Genomic DNA, 19,270 nt, shown 5'->3' with positions numbered 1-19,270 from the left:
ACTCTAAACTTACTCTTCTCTAGGATCTCTTTTCTTGTTACTTTCCCTTATTTGGTAATTTCTTTTTAGTAGTATTCACCAAATGGTGATGTTCTCTTGAGGATTCTGGCTAAGGGAGACAGCGAAGCTGTTCGGTGTTGTTTCTCAGAGCATAAAAGTGATTCTAGGATGATTGCTAAACTCCCAAAGATTCATTGCTGTCATTCCTTCTGTTCAAGTATGTATACAGATGTCATTGTGTTTTCCTAGATATTTCTTAATTCTCAGTAAAAGCATATTGGATTGGAGAAATCTCAGCATGTAGCCATTGCTTTCTAGTCTACAATCTTTTCTCTTCCCAAAAATCTCACCAGGTGGTTTGTCTTCATGAAATTTGAATGTTTTCATAAATAAGTATTCCCACAAAACTAGTAAGACACAACTTATTTTTTTAATTAATTTATTAATTTATTTGAAAGGCAGAGAGAGAAAGAGAGCTCTTCCATCCACTGGTTCATTCCCCAAATGACAGCAACTACCAGAGCTGGGCCAATCTGGAGCCAGGAGCCAAGAGCTCCTTCTGGATCTCCCACATGGGTGCAGGAGCCTAAGGACTTGGACCATTTTCCACTGCTTTCCCAGGTGCATTAGCAGGCAGTTGGATCAGAAGTAGAGCAGCTGGGACTCGAACTGGCACCCATATGGGATGCCAGCATTATTTATAAGGAATGTCAATATCATTTAAAGGATTCTTTGAACTGTTGTCAGAATTATCTATGTGAAGATGAATGAGTTGTTGCTTTAATTTGTAAGACTCATCATTTACTAGGGAGAACAGATATGAAAAAAGAAATGAATGTTAGCGTAACCCTTCATATAAATAGTATACAGTACAATTTAAGCTATCAGAATATCAGAGTTTCAAAACTTGTCTCAAGAGTTTATTTTATTAAAAATCCTGATAATTTTTAATATGTAAATGAAAAAGTTTACCATATTTATTATGCATAGTTGTAGGAAAGTGATAATGCTTTTTTTTTTTTTTAATTATTTGACAGTTAGACAGTGAGAGAGAGGGAGACAGAGAGAAAGGTCTTCCCTCCATTGGTTCACTCCCCAAATGGTTGCCACGGCCAGAGCTGCGCTGATCTGAAGCCAGGAGCCAGGTGCTTCCTCCTGGTCTCCCATGCGGGTGCAGGGCCCAAGCACTTGGGCCATCCTCCACTGCCCTCCCAGGCCACAATAGAGAGCTGGACTGGAAGAGGAGCAAGCGGGACTAAACCCCAGCGCCCATATGGGATGCTGGCACTGCAGGCAGAGGATTAACCAAGTGAGCCACAGTGCTGGCCCCACTACTTGACTTTTATGTTTAAGTTTACCTCTCCTGTCCAAAAATTCTCACTAATATAAGTAAAAAGTCCTAGGGATTGTTGTTCTCCTTATATTATATATATATTTTTAAAATATGATAATGCACATTGTTTTTAAAATAGGCAAATGGTATGCTGATTGCTTTTTCAGAATTCTGTGGAATTCTGTTTTAGAAAAAATGTAACATGAAATGAATCCTTTTTCTTTGTTTTAGAGCTATAATAATAGAGATTTAGTAGGAAATTGCTGCTTTTAAGATTATTAAATCAGTTTTATTTCCACGTTGGAACATTCTTGGCTGCATCACAGTAAGGTCTGTCTTTAAAAACCAGTGTGTCATCTCATTTGTTTAAGAAATTACCTCAATTGATTGTTTTCTATCATATTTTGTACATTAGGTCTCAGCAGTTCCTATGTGTCATTGTCCTTTGAAATCTGTTCAAGTCAATGTGGGTTCTTCACCACACTTCCTAGTGTTCAGTTCAGCAGACCTTTATTGAATATGTACAGTCTGCCCTGTGTTCTGTGCTTTCGAAATGCTAATACTGTTGTCATGGGAGGAGAGAGATTGGTTCTTTGTCTCGTGAAAGAAGAATTCCCCACAGACAAGGCAGAGAGAAAAGCAAGATTTATTTAAGTCAGAAACTTCCAGCTGAAGCGGCCTGGAGGGGGCCTCCAAGAGATGCAAGAGAGGCAAAGCCCCAGGTGCTTTGCCAGGTCAAGGGGTTTTAAAGCACAATTTTGGGGAAAACTGAGGATCAGCTAACAATGAGAAGGCAGGGACAAAACCCATCAAAAGCCTGATTTATTTATCTTATTTGCCCTGTCTAGCTTGCTCATGATAAGACAAGAAAACATCAAAAGGGTGGGATTGGTGGCTTGCGTTTTCACAATAAATTGGAAATTAGAAGGATGGAATCACCACTCCCTAAGTATTATCAGGATAAAACTGGGGCTGGTGCCGCGGCTCACTAGGCTAATCCTCTGCCTGTGGCGCCAGCACACCAGGTTCTAGTCCCAGTCGGGGCTCCGGATTCTGTCCTGGTTGCTCCTCTTCCTGTCCAGCTCTCTGCTGTGGCCAGGGAGTGCAGTGGAGGGTGGCCCAAGTGCCATCTGGAACCCCAAAAGGGACTAGAACCCGGGGTGCCGGCACCACAGGCAGAGGATTAGCCAAGTGAGCCTCGGCACCTGCCTGTAATTTTTTAAATAAATTACAAACACACAAGATACCTTATTTCATGGATTTATGGAATGGGTCATTCTAGAGAAATCTGTGTGTGTTTTTAAATCCTTACTTCCCCTACTGACTTCATTTTTATAGGTAACTTACCGAGTTCAAAACATTATATACATATTTTTCACCTGCACTTGCTTATTTGATATTAGCAGAATGAGATCCGCGGCAGTTCTTTCATAGCAGAACTTTTTTTTTTTTTTTTTCCCAAATTTCAAGATGTCACATTAGGCTTCTGCTCCATAAACCCGGTAGAATCCCTCAGTCTCATGATGGCTGAAAGGGCATCCACAAAATTCCAAATCTTTTATAGTTAGTAGTGTTGACTCAGAATGATTGGGCTGGAACATTATGGCCAAAAGGGAGACTTTCTCTGAGAGGTAGTCAGAGAAGACACTAACTTGACTGGGGGTTCCCAAGGTGTGAGGAAAATTAAAAAGCAAATAGCTTTCATTTGAGAGAGCTGCAAGGAGAGGGACTTTTTCAGGAAGCCAGTCTGCAAGTGAGGATAGCAAGTTGTTAATTATTAAATAGGAATTTCAAGGGGCCCAATGAAATGAAGAGAAGGGAGAAAAAGATTGCAGGATTGGATCAGCTTAGGTTATGTACAGAGCAATATGCAAATGAGAATGTGTACAGTGATACGTGAGACTTAGGAAGGATTGTCTGCTGTCAGTGACTGAGGAAAATGTGGAAATGAGACCTTCCAGAATGCCTCCACATAGCCTCTTTTCAATCTGAAAAATCTGAAAATGTTAGCACACAGAAAAACAGAGCAGATGAACCATGAGTCCATAGCCATTCTTCTGGGCTGCAACTCCAAGTAATTCTCTGGTTACGAAGTGATCCAGGACATTGATCTGAAACAAAAATTTTGAAAACTATTCACTTATTTATTCTATTCTGTTTCTTTGTAAACATTCTGTGTTGCAATGCACAGAATCAACTTTATAATTGACAAACAGATTGTACCTGGCTGTTAGAAAAACTGGGTTCAGGGTTCAAACAGACTGCTTAGTTGCAGACCGCACCATTTAACAGCTTTGTTCCCTAAACCTGGTTTTTAACTCTGATGTTCAGATTCTTTGTCTCCAAAGTGGTATTTCTCGCCACAGTTTTTTTTTTTTTTTTAAGATTTATTTATTTATTTGAAAATCAGAGTTACCCAGAGAGGAGAGGCAGAGAGAAAGAGAGAGAGAGAGAGAGGGAGGGAGGGAGGGAGGGAAGGGGAGGTCTTCCATCCACTGGTTCACTCCCCAGTTGGCTGCAATGGCCAGAGTGGCACCGATCTAAAGCCAGGAGCTTCTTCCGGGTCTCCCACACGGGTGCAGGAGCCCAAGGACTTGGGCCATCTTTTACTGCTTTCCCAGGCCATAGCAGAGAGCTGGTTCAGAAGAGGAGCAGCTGGGACTAGAACCAGCACCCATATGGGATGCCGGGCCGGCGCTTCAGGCCAGGGCGTTAACCCACTGCGCCACAGTGCTGGCACCATCTCCACAAGTTCTTTCGAGAATTCTATGAAATGCTAGATAGCAGTGCTACAGAGTCCTACAGCTAGAAAATACTGAATTAATAATGGACACTATTATTAATATAACTGTTAGATCTGGAATTTGAATATAGATCTCCAATTCCAAAATCTGAGATCTTACCTTGTAGTTTTATGACCTAACACATGTTTACAGATTATTTAAAAAGCAAAGAAAAATTAATCTAATGTATCGTTTTCCCTACTATTCATACGTACTTTTTCACTTTACATTAATTTAAGCATGTCCCTACATTTCTCCTTCCTTTTCTCCTTCTCCTTCTTCTTTTTTTTGATTTATTTATTTGAAAGGCAGACAGAGAGAGAGAGAGAGACTGACTGACCTTATATCCGCTGGTTCACTCACCAAAGGACCTCAACTGCCAGAACTGGGCCCATCTGAAGCCTGGAACCAGGAGCTACTTCCAAGTTTCCTACATGGGCACAGGGGCCCAAGGGACTTTGGCTATCTTCTGTTACTTCCCCAGGTGCATTATCAGGGAGCTAGATAGGAACTAGAGTAGCTGGAATTTGAATCTGTGGTGCTTATATGGGAGGTAGGCAGCACCCACTGCACCACAGTGCCCACCCCCAACCCCTCCCCATTCTATTTTCAAGAGACAGAGTATTGTGTTATTTAGAATAAAATACTTAGTTCTGGTTATTTAGTCAAACCATAGTTAACTTTTGTTGCTGTTTTTAAAAACTTTATTATGGGAATTTCAATCATATACAGAAGTCAAGAGAATGAGAATGGTAGGAAGTCTTCTACATCCTTGTTATTCAGCTCCAAAAGTTGTCCCTTCATGGACAGTTTTATTTGTACCTCCACATGCTACCCATTCTACCTCTGGAGTTATTTTTGAAACAAATCCCAGATGGTATATTGTTTCAATTTTAAATACTTCAGTATAAATCTCTTTTTTAAAAAAGGATATTTTCTTTAAATCAAACTCATTGTCATACTTGAAAAAGCTTTAAAATATAGTTTTTTAATTTCATCATATATTCATTCATTGTTCAAACCATCTGTTTTAGTTTCCTTAAATGACCCAAATGAGGTCAGTGGGTTGTTAGTGGTTCATATGTCCTTTGAGTTTGAGATTTATAGGACTCTTTTCCTTTTCTTCTAATTCTTGCAATTTATTAGAGAAAATGGACCATTTATTTTTTATAGCAGTGGTCAGCAGAGGCTTGTTTTTGTGTAATGGAGAGCCAAAATTGGTTTTTACATTTTTAAAGAATTGTTTAAAAAAAGAAAACAATCCTTATATGGCCCCCAAAGTCTAATACTTGCTTTTTTATCTTTTATAGTTTTGTGACCCATGTTTTGAGTTTCCCACAATCTGAATTTTCATGATTACATCTGCATGGTGTTGTGTAATATGTTCTTCTGTCCTATTTCCTGTCATTAAAACTTGAACTTAGAGGCCTGATCAGATTCTGGTTCAGTATTTCATTTCATTTTGTTCATTACCTCCCTTTCGTTTCTTTTTGTAGATCAAATTTTTAAGATAATTTACACAAAATAGCATCCTAACAGTGCAATGTGATGATTTGACAGATTTTTACAGATAGGTACCCACCTGCAAATCAGGTTATAGTGCATTCCCATAGTCCTCCTACCCTTGTCTAGGCAGCCCTTCCTCTTACACTTAGCTCCTGGCAGTCAGTGGTGTACTTTCCCTCATTTTTTTTTTTACGATTTATTTTATTTATTTGAAAGAGTTACAGAAAGAGGTGGAGACAGAGGTCTTCCATCCGCTGGTTCACTCCCCAGATGGCCGCAACAGCCAGAGCTGTGCCGATCCGAAGCCAGGAGCTTCTTCCAGGTCTCCCACATGAGTGCAGGGGCCCAAGCACTTGGACCATCTGCTGCTGCTTTTCCCAGGCCATAGCAGAGAGTTGGACTGGAAGAGGAGCAGCCAGGACTAGAACCAGCACCCATATGGGATGCCGGTGCTTCAGGACAGAGCGTTAACCCGCTGCGCCGCAGCGCTGGCCCCTTCCCTCACTTTGGTTTGGCTTTTTTCAAGAATTTTATGGTAATGGAATCATATAATATATAGTTTCCATTTTCTGCTACCTTTCACTTAGCATAATGCTTTTGAGATTTGTTCCTTTTGGTTGCTGAGTAGTATTCTACTCCATATTGGATATACTACTATTTGTTTATCCATGTACAAATTGATGGGCAGCTTTCCCCCCAGTGTTTAGCCATTATGGAAAAAGCTGGATTTGTCTAGAAGAGAATATTTATAAATATGGGGTAAACATGTTTAATTTCCCTTGGTAAGTGACTAGGAGTGGAATTCTTGAGTTACTTGATAAGCATATATTTAAGTGTACAAGAATCTGCGAAACTATTCCTACTGGCTTTACAGTGATCATTTCTCACCAGTAATCATCACCAACATTTGATATTGTTAGTCTTTTAAAATATTAGTCATTCTGGTGTATGTGTAGTGATAAATTAGTATGGTTTATATTTGCATTTCTTAAATGACTTAGGAGGCTGAGCCTCTTTTTATTTATTTCTTTACCATCTCGAGATATTTGTTGAAGTGTGTGTCCGAGTTTTTAGTCATTTTATTTGGGTTATTTGTTTTCTTCTTATTGGATTCTAAGAGTTTATTATGGTATTCTGGATACAAATCAATTATTAGGTGTATTTTTTACAAATATTTTCTCCTAGCCTGGCTTATCTTTTCTTAAGAATGTCTTTTGAAGAGCAAAAGTTCCCTGAAGGTCACTCCAGTTTCTTTGTTTTTGTTTTTAGAAGTATTTTAGTTTATATGTTTAGATCTTTGGTACCTTTTGAGATAATTTTTGGGTTGATGTGAGGTAAAAGATTGAAGTTAACTTTTCCTTTTTGGAGGAGAGGTAATATGAGCACTCATTTAAAGACATCATTTCTTTATAAGATCATTCTTTCCCAGTGGCATTTTGCTGACACCTTTGTGGAAAATTGATGAGCTGTGTGTTAGAGGTTTGTTTGTGCTCTAGTTCATTCCTGTGCTCTGTGTGACTCTTTATGTCAGTACACACTGTCTTGATTACTGCAGTTTCATAATCCATGTCCAAATCAAGTAGTATAAATTCATGAATTTGGTTCTTCTTTGAAAGTTTATTTTTGTAGTACCAGTTTAGAACATCTTTACTTCTATATAAATTTTAGAATCAGTTTCTTAGGTTTTTCCTAAAAATTCGTTAGGATTTGGATTGGGATTATTTTGAATTTATGGATTAATTTGAGGAGAAATTGGCACCTTGACAACAGAAGATTTTCTGATCCATTAACATGTATTTTTCTACTTTTTAGGTCTTTCAAATTTTTCTTATCAGTTTTTTGTAGTTTTTAGTATAGAAAGTACGGCATATATTATGTTAATTTTGCCTGTAAGTATTTTAAAATGGTGTATTCCCTTTGGCTTCAATTTTCAAGTTGTCAGTATATACAAATGTAATTAATTTTGTTTGATTTTATCCTGTGATCTTGCACAATGTCAGTTTTAGTAGATTTTTTTGTTTTAAGTTTTAAGGATTTTATTCAGTGAGAGAAATGTGCAGGTGAGTAAGTGAGTGGTAGCTAGAGCCTAGAGAATAGATATGTTGTCAGGGATGTGAATGTGGAGGTATGGGCTTTACAAACCTCATTTGAGGGGCCGGCACTGTAGCGCAGTGGGTTAATGCCCTGACCTGAAGTGCTGGCATCCCATATGGGCACCAGTTCTAGACCCAGCTGCTCCACTTCTGATCTGGCTCTCCGCTGTGGCCTGGGAAAGTAGTGGAGGATGGCTCAAGTTCTTGGGCCACTACACCCGTGTGGGAGAGCTGGAGGAAGCTCCTGGCTCCTGGCTTCGGATCGGTGCAGTTCTAGCTGTTGTGGCCAGTTGGGGAGTGAACCATCTTTAACTCTCTTTCTCTCTGCTTCTCCTCTCTCTGTGTAACTCTGACTTTCAAATAAATAAATAAATCTTTTTAAAAAAAACACCTCATTTGATTTATAAGAATTAAATTATTTAGTATGTAATAAATATTCCTGAAAGGACACTTTTGTTGTGTAAACTAGTTTCTGAATGTGCCGATTGAAACATCTTATTAATTATATGTGAAAATAAACAGAAACCGTTGTTTCTTTCAGTGCTTAGATGAGTATGACGACGATGAAGCAGGACAGAAGGAGCGGAGACGAGAAGATGCAGTCACACAACAGAACACAATGCAGAATGAAGCTGTCAGCTTAGTAGACCCAGGCGGTTCCTATCTGCCACAGGTGAGTAAAGGTACCCGGAAGTCACTAGCTGTTTTAATGACAACTTGTAAGATACTGTTAATAATTGTCCCAGTCTCATTTTGGTGGCTTCAACTACTTTTAAGTGATTCTGATAGATTTAACCACTGAATTTTTTTTCCTTATATCCAAATATTTTTTTACTTAAGCCATGTTTAGCCCTTGCTTTCTGACCAGTGAGTATTTGCTGACTGAGTAAGCAGCTTTAAGCAGTGTCAACTGTAAAAATACCCAAGAAAAGTAGTTATCTCCTTGCTCATAAAACAAGTAGGAATTAGTACATTGAAATGAGCAGTCAGTTCTGCTCTACTCTGATACTTGTATTAGAATTATATGGCAGGAGCCACTACTATGACACAGTGGGTTAACGCCCTGGCCTGAAGTGCCAGCATCCCATATGGGCGCCAGTTCAAGACCTGGCTGCTCCACTTCCAATCCAGCTCTCGGCTATGGCCTGGGATAGCAGTGGAAGATGGCCCAAGTCCTTGGGCCCCTGCACCCGCGTGGGATACCTGGAAGAAGCTCCTGTCTCCTGGCTTTGGACCGGTGTAGCTCTGGCCGTTGCAGCCATCTGGGGAGTGAACCAGCGGATGGAAGACCTCTCTCTCTCTCTGCCTCTCTCTCTGTATAACTCTGATTTTCAAATAATCTTTAAAAAAAAAAAAGAATTATATAGCAAATGAAAAGTTGAACAGAGTTTCTCAAAGTCAAAAGTTTAAACATAATAATAAAACATACTGTTTAGTATTGTGAATTTCCAGAAACATCTAAATTTCTGTGTAATTGTAAAGTACTTTTAAAAATGAAATTCAATTCAATTTCAAATTTGCTATTATTTTGGGCAATTGTGGTACAGAAAATTGGGAGCTTATGTTATAAGGTTGCTTCACTATAAAACAAATCACTCTACAGAATTATTTTATATAAGCTGTAATTTAGGAATATTCTTATAATCTTGTCATTATTTTTGTGGCATTTTGAGATCTTAAGGGTACTCTGTGCTTTTTCAGACTTCTAGTCTTGACTTTGAAAGTGAATTTTATTATGGTATCACTTTAAAAGAACTTTCAGGTCAGTCTACATATCTCCCCTATCTTACTGATGAAAAGATAAAATATAAACCTACCTATTAATTTGCAGGATTATGAAGGCATTTCTCAGAGAGGGGCAAATAGTTTGAAGGATTAGGAAGTGCCAAACTGCTTTCTCTTCTGTTCCCAGAGGCAAGAAGAGAAAATCACTGCCACTGTGCGTGATAGTCATTACAGTTGTAGGAAAGGTAGTGCCCTCTTCTAACTGGGTACAAGCTAACAGCCAGCATTTCTCTCAGTATCCTTGTGACTATTCATAATCTAACATATCTTTGTGTCCTTTAGCTAACAGAGTTGAACTTAAATCTTGGCAGATTCCAGCAAATATTTACTACAAGATGAATGCTTAGTTTTTTGAGATAGAAACAATATAGCGTTTAGATCCAGGGTCTATACTACCTGATCTCACATCTTGGTTCTGCCACTTATCCTGCCATACTCAAATAGTGTCATGCTCATACAACCTGTGATTTAAAAAAAAAAGAAATTATTTATTTATTTGAAAATCAAGTTACAGAGAGGCCGAGAGTTAGAGAGACAGAGATCTTTTATTTATTTATTTATTTATTTATTTATTTATTTATTTGAAAGAAGAGTTAGAGAGAGGTAGAGACAGAGAGAGAGGTCTTCCATCTGCTGGTTCACTCCCCAGATGGCTGCAACGGCCAGAGCTGGGCTGATCTGAAGCCAGGAGCCAGGAGCTTCTTCCGGGTCTCCCACACGGGTGCAAGGGCACCAGCAGTTGGCTGTCTTCTACTGCTTTCCCAGGCCATAGCAGAGAGCTGGATTGGAAGTAGAGCAGCCGGGTCTCAAACTGATGTCTATACGGGATGCTGACACTGCAGGTGACACCTTTAACTGCTATGCCACAGCGCCAGCCCCTGTGGACATTTTCTTTTTTTCTTTTTAAAGACATTTATTTATTTGAAAGGCAGAGTTAAAGAGAGGTGGAGGCAGAGACAGAGAGAAAGAGGTCTTCCATCCACTAGTTCACTTCCCAGATGGCTGGAATGGCCGGAGCTGCACCGATCTGAAGCCCAGAGTCAGGAGCTTCCTCTGGGTCTTACCATGCAGGTGCAGGGGCCCAAGGAGTTGGGCCATCTTCTGCTTTCCTGGCCATAGTAGAGAGCTGGATCAGAAGTGGAGCAGCCAGGACTTGAACCAGCACCCATATGGAATGCCAGCACTGCAGGCGGCGGCCTCATCCACTACATTACAGCGCCAGCCTCCAGACAGTGACTTTTAAAGAGCTTAGTTCTTGCTGGAGAAGGAGGTCCCTATTCACTCACCATCTAATATTGTTCCCAAGTATACTTGTTTTGTTTTTTTTAAAGATTTGTTTTATTTATTTAAAAGAGTTACAGGAAGTAGAGACAGAGAGAGAGGTCTTCCATCTGCTGGTTCACTCCCCAGATGGCCGTAACGGCCGGAGCTGCGCCAATCTGAAGCCAGGAGCCAGGAGCTTCTTCTGGGTCTCCCACATGGGTGCAGGGGCCCAAGCACTTGAGCCATCTTCTGCTGCTTTCCCGGGCCACAGCAGAGAGCTGGGTTGGATGTGGAGCAGCTGGTGCTAGAACTGTCGCCCATATGGGATGCTGGCACTTCAGGCCAGGGCTTTAACCCACTGCGCCACAGCACCCCCACCTGAATATACTTGTAAACACAGATAAAGAACTCTGAACTCAGCTGATATGGAATCTCGGAAGACCTTTCTAATTTGTCTTCTTTCTTTCAGCTTTCGCAGTCTCTTCCCAGTCATAATCTTCCTTTCTTTCACTTTGTTTGTCTTACTAGTAATTGATCACTCACTGCTGACCTTGACTTTAATTGTCTGTTTTGCTAGGCTATTTGTGTGGGATGAGAGTAGGGTTAATGCTCTCTCATGGATGCCTCAGATTGGCTCATTAAAATTGGAGTGGGAACAAGAACTGCTCTATCTGTGTAGTTGACCTCAGAGTTACTACTTAAACTAGCACATTCTATTATATGTATCAGATAAATACTTGTTTACACTTCCAACTTCAGATTGTTGTGAAAATTTTTTTGAAAGATTGCTTTTTTAGCATTGTTAATGAATTGAACCATTCAGGAAACAGATCTTTAAATATGAAGAAAAGTAAGGGCAGACATTGACTTTGTGGTTAAGATGACAGTATTCCATATCTCAGAGAGATGGAGAGATCTTCCATCAACTGGTTCTGTCCCCAAATGACTGCAACAGTCATCTGCTCATTTGTCAAACGCACCAATCCCTGAGATGAGCACTAGGGACTCCAGCTGGGTCTCCCATGTGGGTGGAAGGGACCCAGGTACTTAGGCCGTCATCGGCTGCTTTCCCAGGTGCATTAGCAGGAAGCTGGGTCAGAAGCAGAGCAGTTAGGACTTGAACCAGCACTCCACCGTGGGATGCTGGTATAGTAAGCACTGACCTAACTGCCTGTGCCACAACAATTGCACCCAGCTCAACTGAACTTTAAGGCTACATACATTCACGTGATAAAAAATGCAAAAGGCATAAGAGAATATGTGATAACAAAAAATCTCCTTCAGAGGCTGGCGCCATGGCTCACTTGGTTAATCCTCTGCCTGCGGCACCAGCATCCCATATGGGTGCTGGGTTCTAATCCCGGTTGCTCCTCTTCCAGTCCAGCTCTCTGCTGTAGCCTGGGAGAGCAGTGGAGGATGGCCCAAGTGCTTGGGCCCTGCACCCGCATGGGAGACCAGGAAAAGGCACCTGGCTTCAGATGGGCACAGCACTGGCCATGGCAGCCATATTGGGGGTGAACCAACAGAAGGAAGAACTTTCTCTCTGTCTCTCTCACTGCCTCTCTCACTGCCTATAACTCTACCTGTCAAAAAAAAAAAAAAAAAAACTATAAAAAATAAATCTCCTTCAGCTACCTGGTTACCTCCTCTGGAAACAGCTAATTCTTTCTTATCTCATATATGCTTTCCAGAACTGGATAAACAAAACTTTGTTTTGAAAAAAATTATTTATTTATTTGAGAGGGAGAGAGAGAGAGAAGTCTTCCATCCACTGTCCAGATGGCTGCTGATGGGAAGCCAGGAGCTTCTTCCAGGTTTCCCACGCAGGTGCAGGGGCCCAAGGACTTGGCATCATCTTCTACTGCTTTACCAGGACATAGCAGAGAGCTGGATCTGAAGTGGAGCAGCTAGGACTCAAACTGCCCATATTGTTTGCTGGCACTGCAAGTGGTAGCTTTACCCATTACTCCACAGCACTGGCCCCAAAATTTTATCTTTGTCTAAATAAATAAATATATCTGGGCCAGCGTTGGACACAGCAGGTTAAGCTGGCATGTGATGCCAACATTCCATATGGGTGCTGCTTTTTGTCCTGCCCATTCTACTTCTAATTAAGCTCCCTGCTAATGGCCTGGGAATATATTGGAAGATTGTCCAAGTGCTTGGGCCCCATCACACATGTGGTAGACCTGGATGGAGTTCAGGGCTCCTGGCTTCAGCCTGGCCCAGCCTTGGCCATTGCAGCCACCTGGGAAGAGAACCATTGAATGGAAGATCTCTGTCTCTCCCTCTGTCACTGTGCCTTTGAAATAAATAAATAAATAAACAAGTAAATAAGTCTGTATAAGAGGACTATAAAAATTTCTTGGGAAATGAAATATATAAAGTGAAAACACATGTTATTTTTTAAACTTTATCAAATTCAAGATACTTTCCTAAGCGATGATATCAGTTATGCAGTCCCTCTCTAAAGAAGTGAATGTTCCAGGAGTTAACCACGTCAGTGCAGTCCTTTTTACATTATTAACATAAGGAAAATGGGTCCCCTTTAAATGTTTTTTAATATTTAGGAAGCAGAATTCAGATGGAACCAAATAATTACATTAAGGTGGATGCTTCATTATTTTCCCCTGGCCCTTTCACAAAATGGCACTTGTTTAATAAGGAGGAGCATTGTTGTAGTAGAGAAACTTTCCCAGGCATTTTGCTGCTTTAGCTTTAGCTAACTTTCTCAGAACACTCTCAGAATAAGCAGATGCTAATTAACAGTTCTGTGTCCCTCCAGAAAGTCAAGAAGCAAAATGCCTTAAGCATTCCAAAGAATTGTTGCCATGACCTTTGCTCTTGACTGGTCTGCCTTTGCTTTTGCTCAACCACTTCTTGGTAGCCATTAATTTGATTGTGCATTGTCTTCAGGGTCATACTAGGAAAGCCATGTTCATCTTCTGTTAAAAATGCAAGAAGAAATGGTTTAGGCTTTTGATCCTTCTTGTTTGAAATTTCCATTGAAAGCTCCACTCCTGTTTGCAGCTGATCTGAGCACAGCAGTTTTGGTATCCATCAAACAGAAAGTTTGCTCCACTTTACTTCTGTTGTTAGAACTCTGTTAAGATGATCCCGTTGAGAAGTCTGTGGTACTGGGTGTTGTTTGTTGTGTTAATCATTATTTCCCTTCAATTAGAACATGAGCAGGATTGATTTATTTCCTTGCAGAATGATGTTGCTATTTAGGTGATTCAGGCTTCATCTTCAGTATGATCTTGCTCCTTCTTGAATCTAGTTGTCATTTGGGAACTGCTGGTTTAAGTTTATTTTGGTGCAGAAAATTTTCAAATGTGTGCATAGCTTTTTTATAATACACATTTTTTCATGAACTCTTTGAAGAACCCTTGCCTATCTTTTATGCACTTCCACTAAAATAATTTTTTAAGATTTATTTTATTTGAAAGAATTACAGAGAGAAGTCCTCCATCTTCCAGTTCACTCCCCAAATAAAATAATTTAAAATTTTTTTTGTTGTTATGTAAGAATCAGAAAGTGAGCGAAAGTGAGCACTTCTTCCTGCTGCCTCACTCCCTATGTGGTGGAGGTGGGAGGAGATGCCTAAGATGGGAGGGAGCTGGGAACTCAGTCCAGGTCTTCCACAAAGGAACCACAATTACTTGAGCCAATGCTGCTGTCTTCCAGGGTCTGCATTAACAGGAAATTGGAGTTAGGAGTTGGAGCCCAGAGTTGAACCCATGTGCTCCCTTTTGAGATGTGTCATTAACTGGCAGCTTAGCGAGTGCCTAATCCATACTTAAATAAATAAAAATGCTTACAATTGTTTATTTTTTTATTTTTATTTTTTGACAGAGTGGACAGTGAGAGAGAGACAGAGAGAAAGGTCTTCCTTTGCCGTTGGTTCACCCTCCAGTGGCCACCACGGCCGGCGCACTGCGGCTGGCGCATCATGCTGATCCGAAGCTAGGAGCCAGGTGCTTCTCCTGGTCTCCCATACGGGTGCAGGGCCCAAGGACTTGGGCCATCCTCCACTGCACTCCCTGGCCACAGCAGAGAGCTGGCCTGGAAGAGGGGCAACCGGGACAGAATCTGGCGCCCCGACCGGGACTAGAACCTGGTGTGCCGGCGCCGCAGGACAGAAGATTAGCCTATTGAGCCGGCCAACTACATTTTTTTTAAGAACAAGAGTATAAATAATCCAAGTAATCATTAAGAAGAATTACAAAAATGATAGTATATGGGGCCAGTGCTGTAGCATAGCAGGTAAAGCTGCTACCTGCAGCACAGCATCCCACATGGGTGCTGGTCAAGTCCTGGCTGCTCCACTTCTGATCCAGCTCTCTGCTATAGCCTGGAAAAGCAGTACAAGATGGCCCATGTCCTTGGGCCCCTGCTCCCATGTGGGTGACCTGGAGGAAGCTCCTGGCTCCTGGATCCAGATCAGCTCAGCTCCGGCTATTGAGGCCATTTGGGGAGTGAAACAGTGTATGGAAGATACGTTTTTCTTTCTCTCTCTCTCTCTGCCTCTGCCTCTCTATAACTCTGACTTTGAAGTATATAAATAGAATCTTTAAAAAAAAGATAGTATACAATGGAACACTGTGCAGTTGTAAGAAAATAATAGTGCTTTATGCATTATTGCAGAAGTCTACTCATTATATTAAATGAAAAATGACAAGTTGCAAAACAGCATGCTTAGAGGTTGGCATTGCAGCACAGTGAGATAAGCCACCACCTGCAACACTAGCTTCCATACTGAAGCACTGGTTTGAGTCCCAGCTGCTCTGTGTCCATTCTAGCTCCCAGCTAATGAGCCTGGGACAACAGCAGAGGATGGCCCAAATGCTTGGGTCTCTGCTAACCACAGGGGAACAGTCAGAAGGCTCTTGGCTTCAGCCTGGACCAGCCCTTGTTGTGGGTATTTGGCAGGTGAACCAGTAGATGAAAGATCTCTATCTCTCTGTCCCCAACTCCTGCCTTGAAAATAAATTAATTAATCTTTAAAAAAATGCTGCCCGGCGCTGTGGCTCAATAGGCTAATCCTCCGCCTGTGGCGCTGGCACACCGGGTTCTAGTCCCTGTTAGGGCGCCAGATTCTGTCCCGGTTGCCCCTCTTCCAGGCCAGCTCTCTGCTGTGGCCAGGGAGTGCAGTGGAGGATGGCCCAAGTCCTTGGGCCCTGCACCCGTATGGGAGACCAGGAGAAGCACCTGGCTCCTAGCTTCGGATCAGCATGATTTGCCGGTCGCAGCGCGCTGGCTGTGGGCGGCCATTGGAGGGTGAACCAACGGCAAAAAGGAAGACCTTTCTCTCTGTCTCTCTCTCACTGTCCACTCTGCCTGTCAAAAAAAAAGTAGTGATAAAAAATGTATATGCTATTTTGCATATGTGTTTGTAAATCTGTGGATTAAAATCCTAGCATTGGAATTGCTTAGTGAAAAACTGCATTTTTAATTTTGATAATGTTTCTAAACTGTTTTAGTGTAAGTGTTTTCCATTTTTCAAAATTCTGCTTATTATTTTCAGTGTCATAGTATTTTAATTTTTTAATGTGTTTTAATACAAATTTCTCATTAATGGAAATAATCTGTTTAGAATTTTACTGTTATAAATAACACTGGAATTAACATCTGTGGAGATTAAACTTTTATACTTGGAATTATTTTCTTTGGTCTGATTTCCAGAGAAAGTTACTAATTCAAAAAATATGAAATACATTAAGATTTTAAATGTATTGATACATATTGCCTAAATTATTTATGCAAAAATTTATATTTCTTTATGTAATCAATGCCATGTTGTCAGAGGGTGTTAGTGAGTTTTATGCACCCTTCTTTTTTAAAAAAAATATTTGTCTACCTACCTTCCTATCTATCTTGAGAGACCAACAAACAGACAGCACCCTCTTTACTGGTTCACCCCCTCAAATTTCCACAACAGCTAGTTATGGGCCAGGCTAAGGCAGGAGCCCAGAATTCAATCCAGGTTTCCTATGTGGGTATCAGGGACCCAAATACTTGAGCCATCACCTGCTGCTTACCAAGGTTCATATTAAAAGCAGGCTGAAATTAACAGAGCTGATACTCAGACCCAGATACTCTATTATGGATCCAGGCTTCTTTCTACCTGGCTGTGCCCCTTCTAATAGCTTTAGTACTGAATTTTTCAATAAAGGAATGTAATGGGAAAGATGAGTTTCTCCTTTTAAAATCTTCGTTAATTGATGTTAATTGATAAAGTTCTTTATTTTTCATCTTCTTAATATATCAATTATAGGTCTCAGAAATTTTGTTCTGCACTCATCTTTCTGCTGTTTAACTTACTAAATTACACATGAATATAAATATTTCAAGTTAGTCCTGAGGATGTGTGAACATGTTACACCATAATTTTACTGAGCACTGTGACTTTTTTGCTAATTAGTTTATTTAATAACTGATATTCTTTTGCCGTATGCTTTTGGGCTTGTATATGTCAGATCTTATTTCACATGTGTTTTTATATTTGTTTATCCAAGTTCTAATCTGCCACTGCACCTGTAAAGGCAGTGTTTATGGGATTTCCTTGTTGACCATTCTAAGCTTAAATGAAGCAGAATGCTTTATTTAAATGTACATTAAACAGTTTGTGCTGTGCCAACATTCTGTCAGCTCTACACAGGTCTTTTCCCTTCCCTTTAGTAATATAATTAAGGAAAAGTGTATTTGTGATCAGGTATTTTAAAGTTGTGATTTTATCAACTGCAACAAGCTGTGTAGACTATCCTGTGTAAAACCTATGTATTTTAAGTGCCTGTTTGCTTTTTAAAAACTAACAGATTGTAAAAATGTATGAAAACGTGTGTGCTGCTGACCTTAAGTCATTTAAAATCATTTGTGTGGAAACATAAAATTAGTATAATGCCACTCTAGTTCAGTGTTGGTAAAATGCCCCCCCCCCATTTCACATTTATGTGTTAGTTAAAATTTCTTCTCTACATCTTTGTTATCTCAGTATTAGATATTTTGGAAAATGTTTATTTCAGGCCTGATAAATAGTATTTTTTGCCACATTCGTATCATTTTGGTTGATACATCAGTAACCAACAAATCAGTAAATTTCTAGGGCTGTTGTGGTTTAGCAATTCTGCTTACTCAATTTCAGTAAGAGGTCTGTGCAGTCATGCTAATTTTGTTCTGAAATATTTGTGTATATCAAAATGAGGGCAATGTGATGTTTACAGTGTTTGTTTTGCAGATTCTAGTATTATTAGCATTTTTTCTCATGCATATTTAGACACCATTTGAGATATTTTTTTTAAAGATTTATTTATTTTTACTTGAAAGTCAGAGTTACACACACACACAGAGGAAAGAGAGAGAGAGGGGTCTTCCATCCGATGGTTCACTCCCCAAGTTGCCACAACGGCCAGAGCTCTGCCGATCCGAAGCCAGGAGCCAGGAGCCAGGAGCTTCCTCCAGTCTCCCATGTGGGTGCAGTGGCCCAGGGACTTGAGCTATCTTCTACTGCTTTCCCAGGTCACAGCAGAGAGCTGTACAGGAAGTGGAGCAGCCGGGTCTTGAACTGGCGCCCATATTGGGTGCTGGCGCTTACAGGCCAGGGCGTTAACCTGCTGTGCCATAGCGCCAGCCCCGAGGTATATTTCTTGGTTTTAATTTGATGACAAAACCTTTATAAAACATTGGTATGGTATTGTTTGCAGAACTCCAGGGGAAATGGTTCTGTGTGAGACTATTTTCATCCATATTCAATAAAATGTACTTTGAATGGATACATGTAAACTTAGTATTCTGTTTTATCTAAACAGTCATTAATTAAACACTTTATTAAGCTTTCAAAAATAGTGTAAAACTAGATTTTATGAAATATGTTTCTTTGCTGTTACTAGAGATACCATATTCTTATTAATGGAAGTCTGTTTTACGTGTTTGGCACACAAAGTACAGAAGATCCATCTCCTCTCTCATCATTGCAGGGTGCCCCTTTAATGACAGTAAGATAAGAAACTCTTATTGAAGTTTACTTGCTAGGGCTTTGTTACTGTCCCTGATGTAAGAGTAGCTGAAGCCCAGAAAGGGATGAAACTTGTCTTCGCATCAACAGTCAAGGCTTGGCTTCCCAGGGGTAATCCTGCTTAGGGACGCAAGCCCACACACATGCACACTCTGGTTTCCTGTTACCTTGTGGCTGCCTGCAACTGCTTACTTCCCTAGTGATGCTTTTTTCTGTAACTGGAGATTACTAAGGAAATTAGTTATTTCCCGAAATGTGTTGTCAATATGTATTTTGTATATTGTATGCTAGTTGAGCTGGGGTTTTTAGGGAGAAAGAAAGGAACCCAAGAACAGGGGGGCATCTCTGTCTGCCAGAAGCCAGTATTTTATTTAGAAAATAAGACGCAGACATGAAAATTTGAGATAGTTATATTTAGCTAAGTGACTTAGGCTGTTGTAATAGAAATTTATTGATTTGGAATAATTAAGACAGATTTGTGGGAGGGTTGCGG

General features: G+C 40.4%; 1 protein-coding gene across 2 annotated transcripts in view; it reads left to right on the top strand.

Moving 5' to 3' along the window:
* The window catches only part of PAWR (pro-apoptotic WT1 regulator), a 114,908-nt gene that overhangs the window by 62,930 nt on the left and 32,708 nt on the right, over positions 1-19,270 (top strand). For both annotated transcript variants that reach the window (XR_011380183.1, XM_008256842.4), the window contains one exon: positions 8,257-8,388. Coding sequence is in view for 1 of the 2 variants with exons in the window: in XM_008256842.4 (XP_008255064.1) it covers positions 8,257-8,388 (132 nt within the window). In the remaining variant the exon portion in view is untranslated. The remainder of the gene's footprint in view (positions 1-8,256; positions 8,389-19,270) is intronic.

The sequence above is a fragment of the Oryctolagus cuniculus genome, chromosome 11 (genome assembly GCF_964237555.1).
Source record: "Oryctolagus cuniculus chromosome 11, mOryCun1.1, whole genome shotgun sequence".
NCBI classification, from domain to species: Eukaryota; Metazoa; Chordata; class Mammalia; order Lagomorpha; family Leporidae; genus Oryctolagus; species Oryctolagus cuniculus.
Note: the sequence above shows the minus strand (reverse complement) of the source record. Positions and strands in the feature narration are given on the sequence as shown.